The 20,478-nt window shown below is 45.3% G+C and overlaps 1 protein-coding gene across 3 annotated transcripts in view; it reads left to right on the forward strand.

Moving 5' to 3' along the window:
- The window catches only part of LOC129713570 (death-associated protein kinase 2-like), a 129,261-nt gene that overhangs the window by 16,018 nt on the left and 92,765 nt on the right, over positions 1-20,478 (forward strand). For all 3 annotated transcript variants that reach the window (XM_055662720.1, XM_055662719.1, XM_055662722.1), the window contains exon 2: positions 2,591-2,739. In XM_055662720.1, the coding sequence (XP_055518695.1) occupies positions 2,663-2,739 (77 nt within the window). In that variant the 5' untranslated portion in view covers positions 2,591-2,662. The remainder of the gene's footprint in view (positions 1-2,590; positions 2,740-20,478) is intronic.

The following is a 20,478-nucleotide window of genomic DNA, read 5'->3' on the forward strand; positions in this document are numbered from 1 at the left end:
TCGCCTGGTAACGGCGCCAGGCTCTTTTTACATTCTTCCAGGACATTCTTGCTATTGAGGGAGTGCAGCGTAGGTTTACAAGGTTAATTCCCGGGATGGAGGGACTGTCATATGCTGAGAGAATGGAACAGCTGGGCTTGTACACTCTGGAGTTTAGAAGGATGAGAGGAGATCTCATTGAAACATATAAGATTGTTAAGGGCTTGGACACGCTAGAGGCAGGAAACATGTTCCCGATGTTGGGGGAGTCCACAACCAGGGGCCACACACAGTTTAAGAATAAGGAGTAAGCCATTTAGAACGGAGACAAGGAAACACTTTTTTTCACAGAGAGTGGTGAGTCTGTGGAATTCTCTGCCTCTGAGGGCGGTGGAGGCAGGTTCTCTGGATGCTTTCAAGAGAGAGCTAGATAGGGCTCTTAAGGATAGCGGAGTCAGGGGATATGGGGAGAAGGCAGGAACGGGGTACTGATTGGAGATGATCAGCCATGATCACATTGAATGGCGGTGCTGGCTCGAAGGGCCGAATGGCCTACTCCTGCACCTATTGTCTATTATACACTGCCCCGTCCCCACTTCCAGCAGGTTACCCGGTGAGCTGGCACCACGAGGTGGGAGCTTCCAGCATGAGTGTGGCCAGGGTGGACACTGTTCCCCGCCCCCAGCGGTCAGTTACAGCGAGCATTTATAAATTCCAAAATGAAGATGGATTAAATAACTTTAAATAAATGACTGATGTCGTGAGTGTTCTAATACAGATGTCCTGAGTGTTCTTTTCCTGCTAATGAAAGTGTTTGATGGAGTCGACATGGAGAGGACAATGCTACTCGAGGAGATTACAACCAACCTTTCTCAGGCAGCTGCTAAATTAATTTCCCGTCAAGCTTGGCAGTGACTGTTCACCCTGATGGCAAGAATGCAGAATTCTTTACCACAAGGTGTGGCTGATTAAGTAGCATAGATGATTTAAAGGTAGACAAAAATGCTGGAGAAACTCGGCGGGTAAGGCAGCATCTATGGAGTGAAGGACTAGGTGACGTTTCGGGTCTCAACCCGAAACGTCACCTATTCCTTCGCTCCATAGATGCTGCCTACCTTCATTTTTCCAGCATCTGCAGTTTTTTTCCAGCATCTGCAGTTCTTCCTAAAACATAGATGATTTAAAAGAAACTTGCACCAAACTGGTAAATGTAAGAATTGATCTCATTAGATGAATCGATTGCAAGTAAGTTTATTGGCCAAGTATTCACATACAAGGAATTTGCCTTGGTGCTCCGCCCACGTAACAACATGACATACAGTGACACTTACGAATGACTCAGAAAACACTAAACATTAAAAATAATTAGACATTAATGATAAAACACCATTGATCAAGCATGTGAACCAACAACATACCAGATCAAAGATCAAAGGAAGTTTCTCTGAACTAGTGGTGGCATGTTTGATATGTTTCATGCTGTGTCATAGTCACACAACATGCAAAACAGGCCTTCAGCCCGACTTGCCCAGACCAACCAAGATGCCCCATCTCTACTAATCCCATCTGCCTGCATTTGGCCCATACCCCTCTAAATCTATCCTATCCATGTACCTGTCCAAAAGCAAAGAGAGGTTGCTTCTAATCTCCTCGAGAAGCATTGTCCTCTTAATGTCCACTCCATCAAACAGTTTCATTAGCAGGAAAGTCTCTATATAAATGTTTATAGTATCTGCATCAACTACCTCCTCTGGCAGTGTAGATGTGGATCACAGATATATCCAAGACACTACACTTGGAAAACATTAGGCTTGTATTGGCGGAAAAAACAGATCAATTTCTTAAGACATGGACACCCCTTACTGAATTCTTACAACAACAGAATGGTGAAACACAAATTTAAATCTAGATCCGATGCTATGATGGGTGAGGGGGGGTGGGTGAGGTATATCTCCATCTTTTCTTTCCTTATTTCCTTTTCTTTCCTCTGCACTGCTTTGGGATCTTTTTCTTGTTATTTTCTATTTTTATCTCTTCTTTTTCTCTTTTCTTCTTTCCTTTTTTCTTTTTTTTTTAAATTTAGGTTATCAGGTTGAAAATGAAGCTGTACAATATTTGTATAATTGTGATGTCGATCGTTTTATCCCAGTACAATTGCTTCTAATAAAAATCAATTATAGAAACCTACCTCCCCTGGCAACTCCTTCAGCAGTGGGTATTAGAGAATCACAGCAAACTGACCAAAGTCCCAGCAGATTCTGTGGTAGGAACAATGAAATGTTTTTCATTATCATATGCCACATTCTCCCTTGTCCACCCACCAACAATTGGTGTGGTGATGAATTTTATAGAACTTGTACTTGTATTACATCAAAATATAAACCAGAAACGTGGCCTATCCATTCCTTCACCAGATGCTGCCTGACCTGGCCTAGCCTGACCTGCACAATTCCTCCAGCATTCGTGAATTTGTCGCACAGTCTTGGTTCTTGGTCCTCCAAAATATTCCAAATGGAATTTAAACTGGAGGTGGAAGTATTTTACAATCGCCCTGCTCTCCCCTCTCCCTCCAACTGCAATGTTGCCTGAGTTCTGTTTTCTTGTTTTGTAGATGCTGGATGCCGGCCATTGAGAGTGGACTGTGACCATCTCCGAGTGCCATGGTCTGTGGCGTTGGCAACGAATGAAGAAATCTGGCATGGCTTCCTTTAAGCAGGAGAAGGTGGAGGAGTTTTATGAAATAGGAGAAGAATTGGGAAGGTAGGAATGTGATGGACTAACACTGCGTACGTTCCCTACTGAGCATAAAATTCATCCTGGTGAGAGATTGTGTTGACCTGAACTCTGTGTGACCTCTAGTGTGTAAAACACACTGACTTTTATTTGGTACTATGTCTACAGAATTTAGTCTTGTCTCAACTTAAAGTTGTTTCCTGCTGGTTCATCTGCGCTGGGGGTTTGGAGGCCACCCAGCCTTTGTCCCTGAACTTTAGTTACTGCTGTTCTACATCTAGTCCAGAAAAAGTAACTTAAGGCCACTTACACAGCTTTTGCAATCTGTACAGATCTTGCTTGACATTTTTCACCAACACTGTTCAACTGAAATACATTTTACTATCTTTTCAAAACTCTTTTGAGTCTAGAAGTCTGGAGGTCATGTTGCAGTTGTATAAGATGTTGGTAAGACCGCATTTGGAATATTGTGTTCAGCTCTGGGCACCGTATTATAGGAAAGATATTGTCAAGCTTGAAAGGGTTCAGAGAAGATTTTCAAGGATGTTGCCAGGACTAGAGGGTGTGAGCTACAGGGAGAGGGTGAGTAGGCTGGGTCTCTATTCCTTGGAGCGCAGGAGGATGAGGGGTGATCTTATAGAGGTGTATAAAATCATGAGAGGAATAGATCGTGTAGATGCACAGAGTAGGGGAATCGGGGACCAGAGGACAAAGGTTCAAGGTAAAGGGGAAAAAATTTAATAGGAATATGAGGGGCAACATTTTCACACAAAGGGTGGTGGGTGTATGTGGCTGGGACTATCCCAATGTTTAAGAAGCTACATGGATAGGACGGGTTTGGAGGAATATGGACCAAACACAGGCAGGTGGGACTAGTGTAGCTGGGACATGTTGTCCAGTATGGGCAAGTTGGGCCGAAGGGCTTGTTTCTTCACTATATTTCTCTGACTATGAATTAGAAATGAGTGACTGCAGATGGTGGTTTAACAATGAAGAGACTGGGTTTCATTTGTAAAGTACTGGGGTGGTGAAGGCGGAGTTTGATAGTTTTGTGATTTAGGAAGGGCATCAAGGGTTATCGGCAGAAGGCAGGAGAATGGGGTTGAGAGGAAAAAATCGATCAGACGTGATTGAAAGGCATAGTAGACTCGATGGGCTGAATGGGCTCATCCTGATCCTACGTCATATGCTAGAGTTTCTCAGCAGGTCAGGCAGCTTCTCTGGAGAAGGTAGACAAAAATGCTGGAGAAACTCAGCGGGTGCAGCAGCATCTATGGAGCGAAGGAAATAGGCAACGTTTCGGGACGAAACGTTGCCTATTTCCTTCGCTCCATAGATGCTGCTGCACCCGCTGAGTTTCTCCAGCATTTTTGTCCAGCACCATGCTTCAATGTTGCTTCATAGCCACATTCACCCAAGTACAGTGAAATTCTCTTTTTGCGTACGGTTCAGCAACTATTCCACCACACATTCGACACAACCGCACTAACTGATCGGGAAGGGCGTCAGATACGGCCTACACTGAATTTCTCTTGAGCTTAAGCAAGATCAGACAAGTTTTGCTCATTTTGAATCTGTTATCAGCTTGGCTATTTGTGCGAAAGTTTCTCATTCTCTTTGGTCTAGTTATTTTCCAGGGGTGCATCTTCTGCTTAGTCTACATGTGTAGGAAAGAACTGCAGATGCTGGTTTAAATCAACGGTCGTCTGAAGAAGGGTCTCGACCCGAAACATCACCTATTCCTTCTCTCCAGAGATGCTCCCTGTCCTGCTGAGTTACTCCAGTCTACATAGTTGGTGCATTCCAGGACAGAAAATATTGACAAAATATTGAAAGTGGAACGAGGACTGCAGGAATGTGGAGCAGCGGATGAGATTGCACTTTAAATTGCTGTATGAAGAGGAAACAGAGCAGTATTTTTGATTCAGCATTGATAAGGAGAGTTGGCAGGAGTTTCCTTGCAAAAAGGATTTACCTTCACAAATTGTAAATTAACATTTACAGCAGCTAAGTGTGCACATACATTGTCGTTGTTGCACTAAATGCATTCTCCGTATCTTGTTTATCCTCAACAATATATCAATAACATTTTTGGAATTTTATAAATGACATGCAGAATTTTATTTTCACTCTGCGTAAGAAGGAACTGCAGATGCTGGCTTCAACCGGAGATAGATACAAAATGCTGGAGTAACTCGGGTAGCAAGATCTGCTGCAACAATGCTGGTGTAACAGGCAGCATCTCTGGGGAGAAGGAATGGGTGATGTTTCGGGTCAAGACCCTTCTTCAGACTGATGTCAGGGGGAGAGGGAGATACATAGATAAGGAAGTGTAAGGTGTGAAAATAGGACAAAGGGAATGGAGATCAAGGGAAATATAGAATAAGTAATTGTTAGCTGGGAGAAGATGACAACAACAAAGCAAACGGAGATAAAATGTTTAAGAAGGAACTGCAGATGCTGGAAAATCGAAGGTACACAAAAATGCTGGAGAAACTCAGCGGGTGCAGCAGCATCTATGGAGCGAAGGAGATAGGCGACGTTTCGGGCCGAAACCCTTCTTCAGACTTCTTCAACTATTTAGCAGCCAGTTATGCACTTCTGAAAAAAAGCCACAAAAAGCGCAGCATCTCTGGGGAACATGGATAGGAACGTCTTGGGTCGGGACTCTTCAGACCTGAAATGTTGTCTATCCACGTTTCCCAGAAATGCTAAAGAAGGATGCTGGTTTAAGCCGAAGATAGACACAAAAAGCTGGAGTAACTCAGCGGGTCAGGCAGCATCTCTGGAGAGAAGGAATGGGTGACGTTTCGGGTTGCGACGTAGGTCTTGAGACCTTCCCCAGAAATGCTGCCTGATCTGCTGAGTTACTCCAGTACTTTGTGTCTGTATTTGTAAACCAGCATCTGTAGTTCCTTATGTCTATGTACTCCTGAAGTTCACTTCACTGCTGTGAAGGAGCAGAGAGCTGTGAGCCGGGAGTGGTCGATTAATAGAATCAGATACCACCGCGACTCTAGAGTAGTCTCGAACTACTATCTACCTCATTGATGACCCTTGGACTTTGACCGAACTTTACTGGCTTTACCCTGCACGATCATGTATCTAAAACACTGTAAATGGCTCTATTATAATCAGGTATTGCCTTTCTGCTGACTGGTTTGCATGCAACAAAACCTTTTCATTGATAGACACAAAATGCTGGAATAGCTCAGTGGGACGGGCGGGGCGGCATCACCAGAGAGAAGGAATCTGTGACGTCACCTATTCCTTTTACAGTTTCTTCAGAAGAAGGGTCTCGACCCGAAACCTCACCCATTCCTTTTTTCTAGTGATGCTGCCTGTCCCGCTGAGTTACTCCAGCATTTTGTGTATATCTTCGGTTTAAACCACCACCTGCAGTTCCTTCCTGCACAAAAGCTTTTCACTGTACCATGGTACACGTGACAATAAACTAAGCTGAACTGAACCCTTGAATGGTCTCAGTGGGTGCAGCAGCATCTATGGAGAGAGGGAAATAGGCAACGTTTCGGGACGAAACGTTGCCTATTTCCCTCGCTCCATAGATGCTGCTGCACCCGCTGAGTTTCTCCAGCATTTTTGTCTACCTTCGATTTTCCAGCATCTGCTGTTCCTTCTTAAACACCTTGAAGGGTCTGTCTCTTCAGCCTGAAGCTTGAAATGTTGTCCCAAGCTCTCTCACAAATGAACAACATGTAATGAGTAGATTAGATGGGGTTTTTTTTAACCACAGGCCTGCATTTTTCACATACTTCACCAAATTCACATGTGCTGCCTCTATCCCCTTCCGTTTTGTGAGCGTAACTCTGAAGGCGAGTCCCTGAAGCTTTGGGTTTGATGGATCGGTTGATTGCATTATTTTAAGTAGCGGGAATGTTAGTCCTGAGTGTGTACACAATCTTCTATGTAGTTCAAGGATGCCTATCAATCTGTAATTCAGCAAGTCAATAAATAATATTTTTCATCTAAGCATTAGTGTGCCGTCCCTGAGCTGTAGTAATTGATGGATTGTACTTCACAGACTGTCCCAGGGTTTTCTCACAGTGGCGAAGTTGGGCTGTGAATGGCTGCAACCATGAATCTTAAGAAGTGTAGTGTTATCCTCACTTCAGTTGGTGATAAATCTTTGAAACGAGTTCACTGCTGCATGATATGCTGGTGTTTATAGACTCGGTCGTGGAGGCACTCGGCATGAAAACATGCCCTTCGGCCCATCAAGTCTGCACTGACCATCAACCTATCCACCTATACTAATTCTCCCTGTATTTCCATTCCTTCCCTTCCAGATCCTAGCCCTTGCTTGTGCAGTAGGGCAACTTGGTAGCCAATGAATCCCCCAGCATGTCTTTAGGATGTGGGAGGAAACCAGAGCACCCAGAGGAAGTCTTTAGACTTTAGAGATACAGCATGGAAACAGGCCCTTCAGCCCATTAAGCCCATGCCGGCCAGTGATCATCCCATACTCTCGTACTATTCCACACACTGGGGACAATTTATAAATTTACAGAGGACAACAAGCCTGCACATCTTTGTGGGAGGAAAACCCACATGGTCACGGAGAGAACGTTCAAACTCCGCACAGACAGCAGCATCGGGATCAAACCCGGGGCTCTGGTGCTTTAAAGCAGCAGCTCTACCACTGCGCCACTGTGCTGCCCTCTCCTCATGGTGAAAGGGAGTACGTGCAAACTCCGTACAGACAGCACCAGAGGTCAGGATTGAACTGTCAGGTTGCTTCAACTGTGAGACAGCAGCTCTGCCTGTTGTGACACCTCGCTGGTGCTGCTGTAAGTGAGAATCCTATCAGCAGATTGAGGGCTGATTTAACACCTCATTGAGTGTCTGGAATTATACTGGATGTTTAAAAGCTTCAGATGAGGAAATGAAGTGGGACAGCAGATAATTCTTGGTTTACATTTTTGGAATCATAGTGTTTTGCAGCACAGAAACTGGCCCTTCGGCCCATCGAGTCCACACCTACCAGTGATCTCTACATCCTATCCAACACTATCCTATGCACACTAGGGACAATTTACTCTTATACCAAGCCAATTCACCTACAAACCTGTACGTCTGTGGAGTGTGGGAGGAAACTGAAGATGAAACTGATTGTGGATGATCAGCCATGATCACGGTGAATAGAAGGGCTGATCATCTGGCTAGAAGGGCTGAATGGCCTACTCCTGCACCTATTGTCTATTGTCTATCTCTGAGAAAACCCATGGAGGTCCCGGGAAGAATGTACAAACTCCGTACAGACAAGCACTCGTAGCGAGGATGGAACCCGGGTCTCTAACGCTGTAAGGCAGAACGCTAGGCCACTGTGCCACTGTGCCATGCTTTCTGTGGCAGTGGTGAATAATATATCTGGGTTGGATATATTTGCAGTGGAGTATCTGGTGTCAGGCATGCTAACTATGCGGTCTGGCTGTCCTAAGGCCGCAGTGTTGGGGATATTGGCCTGGGAAAGGTCACTGATGTTGGTTCACATCCGACCAGTGAATTTGGAGAGGTTTGTGGAGCTTGTGTTGTTGTATTTACCACATATGTCTGCTGTGTGTAGTCTGAGTCACAGAAGTAAATCTGAGGGCAGGGGATGACTGCCGCCCGGTAGAACATGAGGTTTAGTTTACTTTGTTTATTGTGAGATGTGTAGAGATACAAATAAATGCATGTGCTGCACGCTGTCCTGTCAAATCACATACGTACAATAGACCCTCCACGGACCTGCCGCAGAGTTCCACATTCCAATGCCATCTTCGAATGTCCAAGTCACTGAAAAGTCCGATCTTGGTCCAAGAAGATAAGCCGGATCTTCCTTATTTTCTCACGTGAGTTGGTTCTGAGGTTTTGTGTGTCACATACATTGGGCATCGATCGGCTGATGACGGAGCTGGAGAATCTCCTCGCTGTTGTTTGCGTTCATTCAGTGGCGATTCCCGAGATGTGTGAAGAGGTCTATGTTTCCAAGGAGCTTCACATCCAGGGACCATCGGCTTGTGCAGCTTCTCTGTTGCTGGGGATAATTGGTCATAGTGTCACAGAGATACAGAGCAGAAACTGGCCCTTTGGCCCATTGCGTCCGCTCCTACCACACACAGAGCAGTCAGTTTTTTACACAAATCACATTTTCTTCTTCCCACATTTCCATAAAAATTCTCTTTTGATTCTGTACTCTTGACTTTTTATTTTAAAGATACAGTTTAGTGTTCTGATAAACGACTCCTGGAGTTTTCAACAATACTTTATTGGAAAGTTCAAGTTGCAGCATACAGGTTTAACAGACACGTCTGGCCACAACGGTGGTTAGCGCCGAACTAGCTCGCGCAGGAAAATAACGCGAAAACAACAGCCCCTCCCGAGACACGTGATCGCGGCTTCCGAACGCCGGGTTCGATATCTGCGTACGCTAACAGGCGCTGCCACACAGTACAGAAACAGGCCCTTCGGCCCACCGAGTCATAGAAACATAGAAAATAGGTGCTGGAGGAGGCCAATCGGCCCTTCGAGCCTGCACCGCCATTCAATATGATCATGGCTGATCACCCAAAATTTGTACCCCGTTCCTGTTTTTCCCCAATATCGCTTGATTCCTTTAGCCCCAAGAGCTAAGAGTCCGCGCTGATCAGCGATCCCCATACACTATCCTACACTCTAGGGAACATTTACAATTTTACAGAGGCCAATTAGCCCACAAACCTGTACGCCCTTGGAGTGTAGGAGGAAACTGGAGCACCAAGAGAAAACCTACGCAATCACAGGGAGAACGTACAACTCCGTACAGGCAGCACCCATAGTCAGGATCGATCGTGGGTCTCTGTTGCTGTGAGGCAGCAACTCTACTGATGCATCACTGAGCCACCCCTGTATACATGTGCATCTGTGGACACACTAAGCAATGTAACGCCCAATTAAATTACCAGCCTACCTTGTTTTCGGGATATGGGTGGAAACCGGAGCACGTGGAGGAAACCCACATGGTCACAAGGAAAACGTGCAAACTCCATACAGGCAGCACCTAAGGTCAGGATTGACTGGGTGTCAGGATCTGGGTGGCTCTACCAACTTGTCATTTACAAGGAGACAATTTGTGTATCTGGATATTGAGCATGGATCATCTGTTCAACTAGACACGTACGTATCTGTTCAACTAGCTACACGCATGTATGGAGGCCGTGCTAATATTCAACAGTGACACAGCGGTAGAGTTGCTGCCTCACAGCGCCTGAGACCCAGGTTTGATCCTGACTACAGGTGCTGGCCGTGCAGAGTTTGTACGTTCTCCCTGTGACCTGTATGGGTTTTCTCTGGGTGCTCCGGTTTCTTCCCACACTCCAAAGACGTACAGGTTTATAGGTTTTGATTAAAATTATAAATAGCCCCTAGCGTAGGATAGTGTTAGTGTGCGGGGATCGCTGGTCGGTGTGAACTCGGTGGGCCGAAGGACCTGTTTCTGCGCTGTATCTCCAAACTAAAGTAAGCTTAGAATCTCTGGTTGCCTTTCCATTCTGAAGCTGAGGCCAATTTGATTGCTGTGCCAACTGCTCTGGGTGGCATGAATTAATTGGGGACACAAGAAACTGCAAATGCTGGTTTACAGAAACAGGCATAAAACACTGGAGTAACTCAGCAGGTCAGACAGCATAAGCGGAGAACATGGATAGATGCTCGGGGCAATATTGGTCAAGGAAACAACATGCCAGCTCTTTGTACTGTTGAGGGAGCTGCATGGTTCCTTGCAGGCAATTGATTTTGAAACTGATCTCGTAGTAAGCTGAAGTTGTGGTATTTGTGTTTTGCAACTCTTAGATGGAACTCCATTGATAACCATGAGAAGGTGCCATCAATCCAACGACTTGTTCTTACGGCTATCAAAATGTTTCCCTCAATAATAATTCTTAAATGCTATGCCAATAAAAACTCAAGACCCTTCTCAACTGCAAAAATTTCCCTTCAGAATTGTTACCGAAAAGTTTAGATATCTCGGAGTTTACGTGATTAGAAAACGCTCCTCTCTATTTAAGACAAAGTTCCCACCATTAATTATTAAACTATACGCCTACATTCAATTTTGGGAAACACTTCCTATCTCCCTTATAGGTAGAGTAAATGCCATAAAGATGATCTTCCTTCCGCAACTCCTATATTGATTTATTTCAATCAATACCGATATATCTCCCTAAAAGTTTAAAAAAAAAATAAATAAAAAAAAGCATTGATTCAACTATCACTAACTTTATTTGGGACTACAAAACCCATAGAATACACAAAAGACATTTGTGCAAATCCAAAGAAAATGGAGGATTAGCTCTTCCTAACTTTCTTTTCTAATCCTGGGCGACTAACATTAAAAACATAACCTTCTGGTTGGACGATACATGTCAACAGGTAAATTGGTTACAAATGGAGAATCATTCTTAAATGCAGAGTCAGATTAGTTGTGCTGGGAGAATATGTAGCAATTTCTGTTAAAAGTTGTGCAGAGACACTATTTTGCTCTCCACATACGAGAGATTGTCACGTTAATCTTAGCTTGTGCCGGATCTGGCTGTGGACAGGACTTCCTCTTACACCATCAGTCTTATCATAGCCTCGTCTGGCCTGAAGATAGACACAGAATGCTGGAGTAACTCAGCGGCACAGGCAGCATCTCTGGAGAGAAGGAATGGGTGACGTTTCGGGTCATGGCCCGTCTTCAGACCCACAACATCACCCATTCCTTCTCTCCAGAGATGCTGCCTGTCCTGCTGAGTTACTCTAGCTTTTTGTGCCTATCTTCAATTTAAACCAGCATCTACAGTTCCTTCCTACACATACTTGTTTAGCCTGAGACAGTTTGCATTCTGCACACCGCTGCTGGTGTATAGACACACACTAAACCACACCGCCCTGTAGCCTCTCACTGCCTCTAGTTAATACAACCAACGCTAAGTTACATTTAGACGCAGTGCTGGAGAAAGGGCCTGCTTCCACCCTGTAACACTCTGACTCCATATTTAAACCCGCTGTCCCACAATTTCCTCGTGTAAAATTTAAAAATTCCGAGTACAATTTCAGACTCTGTGGGTCAGGGAGCATCTCCAGAGAAAAATAATACATTTTTACATTTACTTTTATTTGTCTTTTGTGGATCTTGAATATTTGATTCTCATTTGGTTTCTGCTCACTAGTCCAAACTGAGAAATTATGTGTTCGTGTAATACATTTCACTTGGTAAGTTTTACTCTCCCAAGTCCAAAGATAATAGACAATAGGTGCAGGAGTAGGCCATTCGGCCCTTCGAGCCTACACCGCCATTCAATATGACCATGGCTGATCATTCAACTCAGTATGCTGTACCTGCCTTCTCTCCATACCCCCTGATCCCTTTAGCCACAAGAGCCACATCTAACTACCTCTTAAATATAGCCAATGAACTGGCCTCGACTACCTTCTGTGGCAGGGAATTCCACAGATAATGTGCGTTGATCGCTGGTAGTTGCGGACACGGTGGGCCAAGGGCTTGTTTCTGCGCTGTATCTCTAAACTAATCTCCTGGAGAGACTTGAGGAGAATGAGAAGGAGCCCTCTGCTGCGCTGTATATATGTATTTTTCGATGCTCACCAACACTTCAATATGCATTGGGCTTCCACCAAAAAAGTCCAAACTGTGGTGAAATGCTATTTTTTTGTAAAACATTTCATGGAATTCAGTTGAGGAAAGCAAGATGATACTAAAACTAGAGGGCATTGGCTTAAGGGCATTGAGAGAGGAGAGATTTAAGAGACTCCTCTGAGGGTAAGTCTTTCTATTTAGTAGGTAGTCGGTATCTCGAACAAGCTGCCAGAGGAAGCTATCGGTAGACAAAAGTGCTGGAGAAACTCAGCGGGTGCAGCAGCATCTATGCAGCGAAGGAAATAGGCAATAGGAAATAGGTAACGTTTCGGGCTGAAACCCAAGGGTTTCGTCCCGAAACGTTGCCTATTTCCTTCGCTCCATAGATGCTGCTGCACCCGCTGAGTTTCTCCAGCATTTTTGTCTACCTTCGATTTTCCAGCATCTGCAGTTCCTTCTTAAACCGAGGAAGCTATAGAACGGATACAATTACAACTTTTAAAAGGCTTTTAATCAGATAAACGGAAAGGAAGTGTCTAGAGGGGTATGGGCCAAATGCGACTAGCCTAATGTGCCAATTTAGTCAGCATGGACAAGGTGGGCCTAAGGGCCTGTTCCTGTGCTGTGCAGATCAATGTCTCTATGTATCAGTAGCAGCATTAGCTGTGCACATGAGGGACTGTGAACTCCAAACATTCAGGACTGATTAAAACACACAACGTGCTGGAGTAACTCAGTGGGTCAGGTCGCATCTGCGGAGGGAGTGGATAAGGCAACATTTCAGGTTGGGAACCATCTGATATTAGACGGAAGCAAACTCCACTTTAGTGGTGGATCACATGAGGTGTTGGTTTCTTGTTTCGAAACAACAGCCGAAGCAATGACGGAGCTAAAATCGATTCAAACCATTGGCAACAACTCTATATGCCTATCAGAGACATACAGCATGGAAACAGGCCCTTCAGCCCAACTTGCCCATGCCAACCAAGATGCCCCATCTACTCTAGTCCCACCTGCCCGCATTTGGTCCATATCCCTCTAAACCTTTCCTGTCCAGTTTAGTTTAGAGATACAGAGCGGAAACAGGCCCATCGAGTCCGTATCGATCAGTGATCTTCGCAGATTAACACTATCCTACACACACTAGGGACTATTTACATCTATACCAAGCCAATTAACCTACAAACCTGTACGTTTTTGGAGCGTGGGAGGAAACTGAAGATCTCGGAGAAGATCCACACGGACCACGGGGAGAATGTACAAACTCTGTACAGGCAGCACCCATAGTCAGGATTGAACCCAGGTCTCCAGCGCTGTGAGGCAGTAACTCTACAGCTGCGCCACCCTGGTATATTGATAGGAAGGGTTTGGAAGATTATGGGGCAAATGCAGGCAAATATGTTCATCCCACCGTGCCAACCTGGTCAGCATGGACAAGTTGGGCTGAAGTTCCTTTCCTAAATGTCAGCCAGCAACCAGAATGACAATTCCTACGTCGTGCAGACTCACACAGCTCCCGAGCAGCTTTCACCATTGTGTGGTGGACTTTCCACAGGGGCTAATCTCAAGCATCAATCGGCAACCCCCGTCACGAGAACACAACGTTGACAAACACTCTAGAGGGAAAAGAAAGCACTGACAGACTTGACCAACACAGACCACTTGGCAATGGGCAGTCGCACAGATTGTGGGCAATGACAGAGGGGTCACATCAAGTAATGGACACCTGAACTGTTCTGTATTTATGCCCACTATATTCTGTTGTGCTGCAGCAAGCAAGAGTTTCATTGTCCTATCTGGGACACATGACATAAAACTCTCTTGACTTGACGTATACATTTTTCTGTTTTTAACAAAAGTGGTGAATTATTCTCTCCCCAGTGTCAGGTGTGGGTCAGTGATACTGTTCACCCCCTCATTCATTATCCTTGGGATTCTCTTCCTCCTCCTCCGTCCCCCCCTTTCTGCCCCTTATGTCCAGCAGCGGAAGGGCCCTAGACTGTGGCCCTCCCCCACTGAGCCTTGGCGTTGGCTGCACCGAGCTTCAGTGCGTCCCTCAGCACGTACTCTTGCAGTCTGTGGCGGGCCAGTCGGCAACATTCCCCGACGGACATCTCGCTCCGCTGGGAGGTCAACAACACTCTGGCCGACCAAAGAGCATCTTTCACCGAGTTGATGACCTTCCAGCAGAACTCGATGTCCGCCTCTGACTGTGTCCCTGGGAACAGCCCGTAAATCACAGAGTCCTCTGTGACGGAGCTGTTTGGGATGAACCCTGACAGGGACCCTGACTGCATCATTCTCCAGACCCTCTTCGCAAATCCACGCTCTGTGAAGAGGTGGGCAACCGTCTCCTCTCCACAACAGCCATCCCGAGGGCAGCGTGCATCGGTAGTAAGATTCCAACGTTGCTAGAAGCATCTTCAAACAAACTACCCTTGCAACTCGTGGCTGTCTAAGATGCCCAATCTACACTAGTTCATCCTGCTTGTATTTCTCCCATATCCCTCTAAACGCTTCCTAACAATGTACCTGTCCAAATGTTTTAAATGCTGTTATCGTACCTGCCTCAGCTGCCTGCTATGGCAGGTTATTCCATATATCCACCAACCTCTGTGTGAGAAAACTGCCCTTTGGATTCCCATGAGATCTTTTCCCTCTCGCCTTAAACCTATGCCCTCTGGTTCTTGATTACCCGACTCTGGGTAAAAGACTTTGCATTCACACTATCTATTACCCTCATGATTTTATATACCTTTGTAAGATATGTTTGCATCTAAATGTTATTCCCTTATCATGTATCTGTACACTGTAAATGGCTCAATGGTAATCATGTATTGCCGTGTATTAGCACGCAACAAAAGCTTTTCACTGCACCTCGATACACATGACCATAAACTAAACTAAGATCGCCCCTCAGCCTCCTGCAAAGGGAGTAAATGGGAAATCAAATTCTTGAACATCTTAATGAGGTTCTTTTATTGTATATGGTGTCCTTTGAAAGTTCTGATCGTTTTAAATGGAATCTGGTATGGTCTTGTAATATTTGCGGAAGAAGGAACTGCAGATGCTGGTTTAAACCAGACAAAAAATGCTGGAGTAACTCAGCGGGACAGGCGGCATCTCTGGAGAGAAGGGATGGGTGACTGAAGAAGGGTCTCGACCCGAAAAGTCGCCCATTCCTTCTCTCCAGCGATGCCGCCTATCCCGCTGAGTTACTCCAGCTTCTTGTGTCTATCTTCTTGTAATGTTTGTATTTTGCAACAAATATTTTTCTTAAACTTTTGCCAAACCTCAGCCACTTACTTTGAACAGAAGTTGAATCACTGCTTCAACATCTGTTGCACAAAGTATCTTGGCCACAAATGAAAGTCTAATGGTTTTCACAAGGTCAATATAATCAAGGGGCTCAGCCTTACTCTTTGTAACAGAGCATACATTCTATTTTTATACCTATATTTATTGACATAATTTGTAAAACTGCAGTTCACACACAGGGTGGTGGGTGTATGGAACGAGCTGTCGGAGGAGGTAGTTGAGGCAGGGACTATCCCAACATTTAAAAAACCGTTAGACAGGTACATGGATAGAAACATAGAAACATAGAAATTAGGTGCAGGAGTAGGCCATTCGGCCCTTCGAGCCTGCACCGCCATTCAACATGATCATGGCTGATCATCCAACTCAGTATCCTGTACCTGCCTTCTCTCCATACCCCCTGATCCCCTTAGCCACAAGGGCCACATCTAACTCCCTCTTAAATATAGCCAATGAACTGGCCTCGACGACCCTCTGTGGCAGAGAGTTCCAGAGATTCACCACTCTCTGTGTGAAAAAAGTTCTTCTCATCTCGGTTTTAAAGGATTTCCCCCTTATCCTTAAGCTGTGACCCCTTGTCCTGGACTTCCCTAACATCGGGAACAATCTTCCTGCATCTAGCCTGTCCAACCCCTTAAGAATTTTGTAAGTTTTCTATAAGATCCCTCTCAATCTTCTAAATTCTAGAGAGTATAAACCAAGTCTATCCAGTCTTTCTTCATAAGACAGTCCTGACATCCCAGGAATCAGTCTGGTGAACCGTCTCTGCACCCCCTCTATGGCAATAATGTCCTTCCTCAGATTTGGAGACCAAAACTGTACGCAATACTCCAGGTGTGGTCTCACCAAGACCCTGTACAACTGCAGTAGAACCTCCCTGCTCCTATACTCAAATCCTTTTGCAATGAAAGCTAACATACCATTCGCTTTCTTTACTGCCTGCTGCACCTGCATGCCTACCTTCAATGACTGGTGTACCATGACACCCAGGTCTCGCTGCATCTCCCCCTTTCCCAATCGGCCACCATTTAGATAATATAGGACAGGTGTGGAGGGTTATGGACCAAACGTGGGCATGTGGGACTAGTGTAGCTGGGACATGTTGGCCGGTGTGGGCAAGTTGGGCCAACGGGCCTGTTCCCACGGCGTATCACTCCATGACTCTGCTGTTCTGCTAATTATATCAGATTCAGATTCAGATTCAATCTTTATTGTCATTGTACAGTGTACAGCACAGAGACAATGAAATGCATCTCACCCAGAAGAGCGAACTTAGAATAATGAGCAGTAAAATATATATATATGTACAAACAGTAGTAGTAGTGCAATTGTTCTGGGGGAAGGAGTGTCCCCGGGGGGGGGGGGGGGGGGGGGGGGGGACTGGCAGTCATCAAGGTGCAGAGTTAAGTAGTGTAACACGATTGTGGTGCAGCAAATACACTGATGATGATCCCAGTGACTGGTCTGATGCACAGACAAAGCCGAGACCACAGCTTCAGTTATTATCTAGCATCTAATGGACCTGGTAGGTTGATGCTATCTTTCTCGATGCTTGCATCGACTGTGATGTTATCCACTCTGATCCAAGCCCATGACATTTTCCAAATCCATTTGCTCCAATTCAATTGATTAATGAATACTTTATGTTTAAGTAAGAATGGCAGATGCTGGAAAAAATTGAAGGTAGACAAAAATGCAGGAGAAACTCAGCAGGTGAGGCAGCGTCTATGGAGCGAAGGAATAGGTGACGTTTTGGGTCGAGCCCTGCCTTCAGACTTTATCAATACTTGTGTCGTGTCACAGTGAAAGTGTTTGTTTTGCGTTCCATACGCAATGTATGCAAAGAGTCAAGGTTACAGAGTGTTCAATGTGGTCTCCAATGGTTCTCTCAGCCCCCCCCCCCCAACAGCGGGCCCCTCTTTACTCTCTCAGTGGCCCCCACTCCCACCCACTGTGGGCTGTCAGACCTTCGGAATAAATATTCCAAATACTTACTCAATATTATTCTAAACTGTATCTTCTTTGCTGCATTGTGAAACAGAACTTCATCAGAATTTATTTAAAAGATGGAGAAACGTTTAAATGTCTAATTTAAATGTCTCTTGTGAAACATGCCATGAAGGTTCAGTGGTGAACGGCCCAGCCAATTCAAGGATAATTGGAGACGGTCAATAAAGGTTGGACTCTGAATATCCGCGGTTAAAATCCGCAGGCTCCCACAGTTGGAGCTCAAAGGTCGATCCCTGACGAAGGGATCCGCAGTTCACGATGATAAAGTCCGCAGTCGGAGCTGCCCGAAGTCGGGCTCCAGCAATGGCCGCCAGCTCCTCGATGTTAGGCAGCGGTGGGGACAGAGATATGATACGGAGAAAAATCGCATGTCCGCACCAGAACATAAAAGGTTCACCTAATGCCTACTATGTTCTGTGTGCTGAAGCAAAGCAAGAATTTCATTGTCCTATCAGGGACACATGACAATAAACTCACTTGAATCTCTTGAATCTTGAGGTAAGAGATTTTAAAAAAAGTTTCCCCCACCCCCCCCCCCCCCCCACATAAAACAAGCTAAAGAACAGTAACAACATACATTTAACACATACTAAAGAAACAACAGAGGAGGAATGGACAGACAGACTGTTGACGAGGCAGCCATCACTGGCACCACCTGCAAAAGTAAAACAATTAGGAAATGAGTGGAATTTGGGAGCAGGTTTGACCGGAGCTGGGAAGCTGCTTCCATCCGGATGTGTGTGTGGGGTTGATCCCATCGTGATGAAGGGTTGGTCCCATCGTGATGAATTGACTGTGAGTGGAGGGTCAGTGTGCGTATTTGTGCTTGGTGAAACATGTAGACGCCGTTTTGGCAAACTAAATATTCTCGCTATGATTTGGGCTTTGTTAATACGTGACACAGGGTCACAAGTGTTCTCATTCCCCCATTGTACAGAGCCGAAACATTTCTAAACCATGTCCTTTCCAAAGCTGATGAAGGAAGTTAAACATTTGCCGTTGATATCTTGAATTAATGACTGATTTCCTGATCTACAATTTTTCATTTCCATTCTCATGGTCTATACACTGTATGTTAGAACCTTGTATCAAAAATAATGACTTGGCTTTAATAAGTGAGTTGCACAAATGACATTTCTTGAATATTTCAATTGTGTTGGGGAACTTTGACATTCTGGCATCACTCATCCCAGCGTCAATATCCAACTAATTAATATCCCACGGTTATTATTATCCCACTAAGTTAAGGGTGGCACAGCGGTAGAGTTGCTGCCTTACAGCACCAGCATACCCGGGTTCGATCCCAGCTACGGGTGCTGTCTGTACAGAGTTTGTACGTTCTCCCCGTGACCGCGTGGGCTTTCTCTGAGATCTTCAGTTTCCTCCCACACTCCAAAAACATACAACATTGTAAGTTAATTGGCCTGGTAAATGTAAATTGTACTTGGTGTTTATGTGTGGGGATCGCTGGCCGGATTCGCTGTTGCAGGGGAAAGTACCTGGGGAGGGGGTAGTTTGGGTGGGAAGGGACGAGTGAACAAGGAGTCGTGAAGGGAAGATGTGACTGGTGGTGGAAGAAGTTGTTGTGACAAGTTCTGCCAAAAGCTGGGAGGTCATGTTGCAGTTGTACAAGACATTGGTGAAGCTGCATTTAGAGTATTATGTTTGTTAAGAAGGAACTGCAGATGCTGGAAAATCGAAGGTAGACAAAAGTGCTGGAAAAACTCAGCGGGTGCAGCAGCATCTATGGAGCGAAGGAAATAGGCAACGTTTCGGACCAAAACCCTTCTTCAGACTGACTCCACTAGCCCCTAGAGCTCAATCTAACTCTCTCTTAAATCCATCCAGTAATTTGGCCTCCACTGCCCTCTGTGGCAGGGAATTCCACAAATTCACAACTCTCCGGGTGAAAACGTTTTTTTCTCACCTCAGTCCTAAATGGCCTCCCCTTTATTCTAAGACTGTGGCCCCTGGTTCTGGACTCGCCCAACATTGGGAACATTTTTCCTGCATCTAGCCTGTCCAGTCTTTGATAATCTTATATGTTTCTATAAGACCCCTCATCCTTCTAAACTCCAGTGAATGCAAGCCTAGTCTTTTCAATCTTTCCTCATTTGACAGTCCCGCCATCCCAGGGATCAATCTCGTAAACCTACGCTGCACTGCCTCAATCACAAGGATGTCCTTCCTCAAATTAGGAGACCAAAACTGTACACAACACTCCAGATGTGGTCTCACCAGAGCCCGATGCAACTGCAGAAGAACCACCGCTAACAGTGGCCCGTCCACTTTATCATCGTACCTTTTTCGCTTTTCTTTCATAATTTATTCTATATCACCGTCTCTATCTCTCGTCTCCCTCTCCCCTGACTGTCTGTGGAAGGATCCCGACCCGAAACATCACCCATTCCTTTTCTCCAGGGATGCTGCCTGTCCTGCTGAGTTACTGCAGCTTTTTGTAACTATCAACTAGTTTCTTCGGGCTAATGGAATCAAGGGATATGGGGAGAAAGCAGGAATGGGGTACTGATTTTGGATGATCAGCCATGATCATATTGAATGGTGGTGCTGGCTCGAAGGGCTGAATGGCCTACTCCTGCACCTATTTTCTATGTTTCTACTGTGAGGGTCAATACTGAATGTATTTCAAATATCCTTTCGAGCAGCGCATTAGAATGAGCAAAAGCCTTTTCCAGAGGGCAGCGTGGGGTTATGATCTGTGGCACACTCTTTGACAGGGGTTGGAAATAGATTCAATCGCAGTCTTTGTAAAACTCACTGAGAATCGTCTGGTGACCTTCCTGTTCTTTTCCCCATAACTT

This window comes from Leucoraja erinacea, chromosome 36, assembly GCF_028641065.1.
Source record: "Leucoraja erinacea ecotype New England chromosome 36, Leri_hhj_1, whole genome shotgun sequence".
In the NCBI taxonomy this organism is placed as follows: Eukaryota; Metazoa; Chordata; class Chondrichthyes; order Rajiformes; family Rajidae; genus Leucoraja; species Leucoraja erinaceus.